We start from the raw sequence: 8,291 nt of genomic DNA, 5'->3' as shown, positions 1-8,291 counted from the left end.
TCATAAGCTCACATCCTCACATGCACACGTATACACACTCAGTTACACACACTCATTACTTTTTGAAGTTAGTCTGCATAAGACAGATGGCTCTGTGAGGCAGGAAGGTAGCAGGAGGCAGCTGAGATTAGGAGATGGAGAGAGTTTAGAGGCAGGAAGGGTTCTCTGGGCCTGGAAAGCCTTTCACTGATGTGGTGACCTGGCAAGCATTTATTGACCACCAACTGCCTACCAGGTGATGAGGACACTGTGGGGACAGAGTCAAGTAGGAACACAGTCAATCAGCTGATCGGGGCACAGGATGTGGGCTGGTGGGACTGAGGTGCTGGTCTTGAGGCAGTTCCAGTTTAGGGGTCCAGAAGGCCCTTGAGGGCATGTTGGGTGTCAGGGAACAATGGGCTGGGCAAAGGCCATTGGCAGGACAAGCCTAAGACAGACAGGGTCCCAGTGATGGAGGGACAGGAGTGGCGTCTGACCAGCCCTGCCTCTACTTCTGGGCCCTGGTCATGCCTCGCTGCCTCTCCCCCCTGGCTCAGGGCAGGGTCCAGCAACATCTCCTTGGTTAATAGGCAATGTGTTTTTCCACCTGGGTTTGTGGCCTATTCTCACCTCAGTCCATGCTACAGTGTTCAAAGTTGGCCTTGCCTGTACTCTTCTAAAATGCCACAGCTGCCCTTGCTGGCCACGGTGGTGGTCCTGTGGACCCTGACTGTGCAGGGGGAGAAGACTATCTGGGAGGGGCTGTTGGAAGGCCTCCTGAAGATGTGCTGTTGCTGGAGCTGAGCCTGGATGTGGAGGAGGGAGATGGGAGGTGGGGGCTGAGGGTTGGGTCTAAGAGGCAGAGGTTAAATCGAAGGTTGCAGGGAGGGGAGGGGAGAGACTGTGGTGGGGAGCCAGGGTCCCAAGTGAGTTGGGAAGGAGCCAGGTGGGCGTGGGGGAGGGCCGACTGGACTCCTGCCCTCACCCCCACCTCCCACCCTGAGTGACTCTCCCCCAAGGTCATATCAGCTGTTTCCTTTCAATTAGTCAGGAATGTTCCAGCATGGCTAGTTCTGTGCTGCCTGGGGTCAGGGCCCTAATTCCGACTGGAGTCCCATGGGCGTGGACTCTGGAAGAGTAAGTGTGACACCCCTCTCCACCCCTGCACCCGCTGGGTGACCTTGGGCGAGTTGCATAACCTCTCTGGGCCTTTAAAGAATGACCTCCCACCCAGCGCCCCGCCTGGATTAGCTCACAGCCACTCCCTCACTGGGTTTGAGCGCCTAGATTTTGCTCTGTAAAAAGAATCCGGTGCAGCGAGAACGCCAAGCTGGTGGGCGATGGGCAGGCCTCCAGTGGCAGCTAGTGTGGCTTTCAGCAGCCCACGGCCCAGGCTGGAGGGACCGGCCGTGGCCTCGCGGGGGGAGAGGGTTCTCTTGCTAGCTCCTCTTACTTTCTTTGGCTGTAAAATGGGCCGATGCCCGACCGGGCAGGCGGTGAGCGCCCCCAGAGAAGTTTGTTGATTAGAATTGATGGCTTATTTTGTTTAATTTTTCAGGTTTATTAGCTTGGCCTGGTCCTGGCATCCTTGGCCTTTCCCCGGTCGAAGCCCCTCCTCAGGCGGGCGCCCCGGAAACCCTGGGCTCCCAGTCTGTCTCCCCCACTCTGACTTCATTCCACAGGCGGTCCTGAGGCTTGGGATGGAAACCCCTCAACACCCCCAGCTCCAGGCTGAGGCGGGAAAAGTGCATTGCTGGCCCCGCCCCCGCGTGCGGGCCTCAGCGTTGCCATGGGGATGGCGCGGTTGTCAGGGCAACCGCCTCCCGCGGGCCCCGCCATCCATCACCCGCGGCGGCGGCAGCGGCGCCCAGGCTTCAGGAGAGGCACGCTGGGTCTCGCCTGCCCCGACCCCGCACCCCCACATAGACTGCACCCCTAGAGTCTCTCCCCGGCTCAGGGGGCACGCAGTCCTCACGCCGGCCCCCTGCTGGCCGCCTGACCTTGCCTTGCCCTCGCCTGGCCCTGGCCTGCAGGGACAGACTGAACACACTGTCTGCCTTGTCTGGCGAGCCGGCCGCATAGCGGCCCTGTGTCTCGGTGTCCAATCGGAAGAGACCCTTGATGTCAGGGTGGGAACCTGGTGTAGGACTGCTGGCCCCTTGTCTAGTGTGGCCTTGTATGTAGGGGCATCCCAGCTGCTTCAGGGGTTCCGCCAGGGCCAGTAAACAAGGCCTAGCTCAGGACTGCGCAGGCGCCTTCCGGGCAGCCCCAGCTCCCACTTTCTAGCCACCTGGCTTTGGCTCCTGTCCCGTCCACAGGCAGCAAGGGCCACCAGTGGGAGGACAGGCAGGGCATGGGGAGGGAAACACTGGAAGAACAGCTGTTCCCCCCAAACCAACTCCCTGGGCTTGTCTGTGGACAGTGGGGACCCCAGAGGCCCCAGTGCAGGGCAGTGCAGGAGGGTGACAGGCCTGTCTCTCATCCAGTCTGTGCTTCTGGGGGACATTGGGAGGAAGCCATAGGGGTCAGGGATGTAACTGGCGACAGCAGAGGCCTCCAAGGGATGAAATGGCCAGACTTGAGGGGACTCAGGAGCTCAGTGGAACATGAGAGGGACCAGCCTGGTTTATGCCCCACAGCAGACCCCGAACATTGACTCATCTGGTCCTTCACGAAAAATCATCAAACTGGGTGGCTGGATCAAGCTTTTCCTGTGTCCCATAAGCCAAGTCCAGCCTCCAGGGGAACTTCAGAGGATATCACAGAGAAAAGCAGGGGGGGTGGAGCAGGGTGAGGTCACCTGGCCAGAGCGTGGGAGCTGACTGACCTCACAAATCTCAGCTGTGCCCAGAAACCTGATCCCGAGTGGGGTGCCCAGGGAAGTCACTCCCAGAGTGGCAGGAAGGAGGACTGGGTGGCGCCAGCATGCTGTGTGACGCTGGACCAGCACTGGGCTTCTCAGAGCCCTGGTTCCCTGGGTGGGGTGGGGGACACAAAGCAGAGCTTAGAACTGGAGGCGGATGCCCTGATTATCTGTGCCGAGGAGGAGACTGAGGCCCAGAGGGCTTGGGGAGCCCTATGATAGCAGGAAGGTGGTCATCGCAGGGGCCCCGGGTAGTCTAGGGCTGCAGGTTCCTGACAGGCCCTGCCCATTCAGGCTGGGCCTCTGGCTGGGAATCAGACTGGACAGAAGGACTGGGAGGCTTGGGGAAGCCAGGACCATGGCCCTGCCCCCTCACCCTGGGGTCTCGAATTCTCACAACGCTGGAGACATACACCTTATGCTTACTGAGGGAAAACTGAGGCCCAAGTAACCCTGGTTCCTTTTTTAAAAAAAAAAATTTTATTATTTTTTGTGCATGTACCATAAAATCAGATCTGACTGGTATAGGAAGAGATTGCCCCGCCTTCTCCAGCAGAGCATCTGGTGGATTTAAACCATGCACCTCTGGGATTGCAGTGCAGCTTCTCACCTAGGCCACCTGAGCTCCTGGTTCCATCCTTTGTGCTTTTATTAAGCCCTTAGTATGTGCAGCTGTTCTGGAGGGTGGGAGGGGTGTACTTCAAAAGTCATTTTGATCTTTTGATACTTTGTGGGGGGGCGTAGTGGTCTATGGGGGGCAGGGGTGTGGAGACCACAGGGCTGCCTGTGAATGGGGAAGAGGGGGTCCTGGGTGGAAGGAAGGGCCCATGGGGGCTCCCAGCCTCAGTCTGGATTCCAGGTGGGGCTGCAGGCTTAGCATAACCCGGGGGTAGTGGTGGGGGCTGGGACTTGGGGGTGCATGCGTGCCCTCCAGGTACCCCTCCCACAGGAGGCTGTGTCTGTCACAGCATCACCCTAACAGAACCTTCCAGTACATTTCACAGCATTGATACTGGCATTCATTGAGGGCCTGCTATGCATCATGCTGGGCCAAGGCTAAAACTCTGATTGGATGTTGGTCTGGGGTCTGGCTGCTCCTCCTCCATGTCCTTGGAATGCCTAGGAGACTTGTTTGGGGGCCATGGGCACAAGAAGTGAAACACCTTGGGCCAGAGCGGTCAAGTGCAGTCCAGAGGCTGGGAGGCCAGCTGGTGGTTCCAGTGTCCTCCACGGGAGGAGGATGGGTGCGGTGGGTGGAGCTTGAGGGGGGGAACCGCCTGCTTCTGCACACTCTTCTTAGTCTACAGCACCCAGCGAACTCCTATGCAGCCTTCGTGGCCCGATCTCAGTGCCCCTTCTCTGCAGAGGCCTTCATGGCTCCTGTGCAGGCTCAGGCTCTCCTGTCTGGGTTCCTCAGGTCCTGCACCAAGAGGGGCAGAAGAGCTTGCTGGATGAATGAATAAGTGTGGAAAGCCAAATTTCATACTAAATATTTATGATACACAAAATGCTATATCAGGAAATGAGGGAGGTGCGGACACAAGCTGAATTCACCCTCAGGCACCAAGGCAGACCTTCATTGTCACAGGGGTAGACGCTAAGGCAGACCTTACGGGTTTACAGAATTCTTGGATTGTATTTGCTAACCTCTCCATCCTGAGTCAAGCATAAGGTTTTCATAGAAAGAGCTTAGCTTTATTTGCATAGAATTCTCTTTGTGATTTGCTCTCTGGCGATTCTCAATAAAGTCACAAGGTACCTGGGTTCGGTGCTTCAGCTGTTCAAACTGGTCGCCTCCTGCTTTACCTCTGTTTACTTACACATTCCTGGTGTTCTGTCTCGTTATTCATACTTATTAATGTATACTCTACCCTTGGTCGACAACAAATAAGACAGGAAAGGGGAAGGAAAAGGTGCGCCTTTGGGGAGGGGACAGCAGAGGTTCTGAGGCTGTAACTTGCCCCTGGTCCAGCTGACAGTTGAAGGGGTGGGCCCCAGGCTTGACCTTGTCTGTCCCCCACAGGATCCTGGCAACAGAAACCAGCTCGCAGCAGGAGCGGCTCCAGGCCATTGCAGTGAGTTTCCCTGCATGTGGCGGGGTGTGACTGATGGTTTCTCAGGGATTCCCTTGCCTGCACGCCTGGTGTGAACTCAAGGGCTCTGGGAAATGTGCTGGTGTGAGGACTAGAGACTGTGGGACTTTATGTCTTCTCTCCACTGTTAAGAAAATAAGTATGGAGATCTCAAACCCCCCTCAACTGCAAAGTGGAGGAAAGTGAGGCTGGATGGAGCCCAGCCTTCCAGGGTCTGCTGCCTCAGACTTGAAGACTTCTGGGGTCAGCGATGTGAGAGAGTGGCACACTTATGCTGAGGCTGAGGGTCTGGTGGTCTGACTGGGGAGTGATGATGGGGTGGAGCCAGCTGAGTGGGCTGGGCTGGGTCCTGATACCTGGCTTTCCCCCCAGGAGGAGAGGAGGAAGCAGGCAGCCATTGAGAGCAAGCGCAGGCAACTGGAGGACGGCCGCAGGCAGCTCCAGCATCTGAAGGTGGGCAGACTACCCCCAGACAGGAGGGCCATCGGGGCCTGAGACCCCATGGCTGGACAGGGTGGGACCTGGGCTGGATGAGGAGGGGCTGTCCCTGGACAGGAGGGACAGTGGTGCTCAAGACCCTGGGGCTGGACAGGGAGGGCCCTGACACTGGATGGGGAGGAACTCCAGGGGTGGACAGGGAGGGACCCCAGGTAAATGCCTGACTCTGGAGGGGGAGGACCCCGGGGCTGGACGGGGAGGGGTAGTGGCATCCTGAGCCTTGGGAGTTGTCCCCCTGCTGAGGAAGGAGACCCTGAACCCAGTTCTGACTGATTCTAAGCCTGACCCTGACCTTCACATGACACTGGCTGACCCTTACCCTGGACCTGACTCCAACTCTCACTTTTATATTGACCCTGACACCAACCCCAACACCAATCTCATTCTAACCTTGACCCCACCACTCCCCAGTCCAAAGCCCTGCGAGAGCGCTGGCTGCTGGAGGGGACACCTTCCTCAGCCTCTGAGGGGGATGAGGACATGCGGAAGCAGATGCAGGAGGATGAGCAGAAGGCCCGGCTGCTGGAGGAGTCTGTCTCCAGGTGGGTGTGGGCAGTGAGGCGAGGTGTGGGGACGCTTAGGCCTGGAGGGGGCAAGATGATGGCAATCAGGTGGGGCCTCATGAAGAGGAGGCGGGGCCAGGACATCAGGGCGGGGCCTCAAGAAGAGGAGGCGGGGTAAAGCCAGCAGGGTGGGGCCTAGGTGGCTGAGACCTGGAGTGGTTCCTGAGGACGGCAGGGCGGGGCCCAGCAGTGAGGCAGCAGGGTGAGGAAAGCAGGATGAGGCTAATGTGCTTCCACAGAGACACAGGTGCAGGTGCAGAGCTGAGGTGGGGACACAGGTGCAGGTGCAGAGCTGAGGTGGGGACACGGGTGCAGGTGCAGACAGGGTGGGACACATGTAGAGCTGGGAAAATATATAGCTGCAGATGCAGAGCTGAGGTGGAAACACTGGTGCAGGTGAGGAGTTGATGTGGGGACACAGATGCAGGTGCAGAGCTGATGTGGGGACACAGGTGCGAGTGAGGAGCTGACGTGGGGACACAGGTGCGAGTGAGGAGCTGACGTGGGGACACAGGTGCAGGTGCAGAGCTGACATGGGGACACAGGTGCGGGTGCAGAGCTGATGTGGGGACACAGGTGCGAGTGAGGAGCTGATGTGGGGACACAGGTGCGGGTGCAGAGCTGATGTGGGGACACAGGTGCGAGTGAGGAGCTGATGTGGGGACACAGGTGCGAGTGAGGAGCTGATGTGGGGACACAGGTGTGCATGAGGAGCCGAGTTGGGACACAGGTGCAGGTGCAGAGCTGACATGGGGACACAGGTGCAGGTGCAGAGCTGACATGGGGACACAGGTGCGGGTGAGGAGTTGACGTGGGGACACAGGTGCGGGTACAGAGCTGACGTGGGGACACAGGTGTGGGTGAGGAGCTGATGTGGGGACACAGGTGCAGGTGCAGAGCTGATGTGGGGACACAGGTGCAGGTGCAGAGCTGATGTGGGGACACAGGTGCAGGTGCAGAGCTGATGTGGGGACACAGGTGCGAGTGAGGAGCTGACGTGGGGACACAGGTGTGGGTGAGGAGCTGACGTGGGACACAGGTGCGGGTGAGGAGCTGACGTGGGGACACAGGTGCAGGTGAGGAGCTGATGTGGGGACACAGGTGCAGGTGCAGAGCTGACATGGGGACACAGGTGCGGGTGCAGAGCTCCGGTGGGACACAGGTGCGAGTGAGGAGCTGATGTGGGGACAAAGGTGCAGGTGAGGAGCTGACGTGAGGACACAGGTGTGCATGAGGAGCCGAGTTGGGACACAGGTGCATGTGCAGAGCTCCAGTGGGACACAGGTGCAGGTGAGGAGCTGATGTGGGGACACAGGTGCAGGTGCAGAGCTGACATGGGGACACAGGTGCAGGTGCAGAGCTGAGATGGGACACAGTTTCAGGTGCCAAGCAGGGATGAGACAGGTGTGGACACACCATTCTGATGGAGATGGATGTGTTGGGATGGGGACCTGAGCACTAAGCCCGGCTTCCTGGGCTGTCCTGTGTGACCCCTTCACTCCCCTCCCGTGGAGCAGGTGTGTGAGGGCTGTGAAATCTGGTGTCCTGGTCTTGGAGGATGGGAGTTGGCTGTCCAGGCTTCAGCAGGACTCCCTGGGGGCTTCCTGGCGCCAGCCCAACTGAGCTCCAAGCTCCTGGCTTGCTGGGAGGCTCCAGGCTTGCTGAGTGCAGGGGCAGCTGGGCTGAGGAAGCTGGGGGCGGGGCAGGCCAGCCTGGACAAAAGGCTTGGGTTTTCCGGCCAGGCGGTGGGATAGGGTGAAGGGAAGTGATGACCCAGATTGCTCTCTGGTTCTGGAATGTTCTCACTGGTGAGGAAGGGACAGAGATTGGAAGCTGGAGGTCAGGGTGAGCTCTGTGGCCAGGGCCTCCCAAGGACCCTTGCCAGGCCCAGCCTCCAGTGTGCTGGTTTTGGAGGAAAGTAGTATGCTGTGGGGCTTCAGGTGTTTCCCTTCAGGCTGGGACAGAGGGTCCAGGCTGTGACATGCAACAGGAACCCAGAGAGAACAGCACAGGAGTTACCTTGGTCCCTTGGTCAGCTAAATCTTACCATGCCCTGGTCCTCATACTCACGAATGAGAGGCTGAAACACTTTTGACTTGGAAATGGCAGCAGACAAAATTCCATGTGTGCTGGAGCCACATCCTGTGTCCTGGGAAAAAATTGGTCTGCAGAAAAAAGGATAGTCATAGCATGAATAGGCAGACTATCTTAGTCACCCAGTGCTGCTGTGACTGACACACAATAATGCAGTGTCAGTCATCCAGTGCTGCTGTCACAGAGACACCACAGTGCAGT

General features: G+C 58.4%; 1 protein-coding gene across 1 annotated transcript in view; it reads left to right on the top strand.

The window, feature by feature from the left end:
- Window positions 1-1,768: 1,768 nt before the first annotated feature.
- PALM (paralemmin) overlaps window positions 1,769-8,291 on the top strand; it is a 29,101-nt gene continuing 22,578 nt past the window's right edge. The window contains exons 1-5 of the mRNA XM_006898020.1: window positions 1,769-1,908; window positions 4,143-4,259; window positions 4,866-4,917; window positions 5,308-5,388; window positions 5,845-5,975. Of these exons, the coding sequence (XP_006898082.1) occupies window positions 1,769-1,908; window positions 4,143-4,259; window positions 4,866-4,917; window positions 5,308-5,388; window positions 5,845-5,975 (521 nt within the window). The remainder of the gene's footprint in view (window positions 1,909-4,142; window positions 4,260-4,865; window positions 4,918-5,307; window positions 5,389-5,844; window positions 5,976-8,291) is intronic.

The sequence above is a fragment of the Elephantulus edwardii genome, unplaced genomic scaffold (genome assembly GCF_000299155.1).
Source record: "Elephantulus edwardii isolate Elephantulus edwardi_28Jun2011 unplaced genomic scaffold, EleEdw1.0 scaffold00217, whole genome shotgun sequence".
NCBI classification, from domain to species: Eukaryota; Metazoa; Chordata; class Mammalia; order Macroscelidea; family Macroscelididae; genus Elephantulus; species Elephantulus edwardii.
This window is presented reverse-complemented; position numbering and strand designations above follow the sequence as displayed.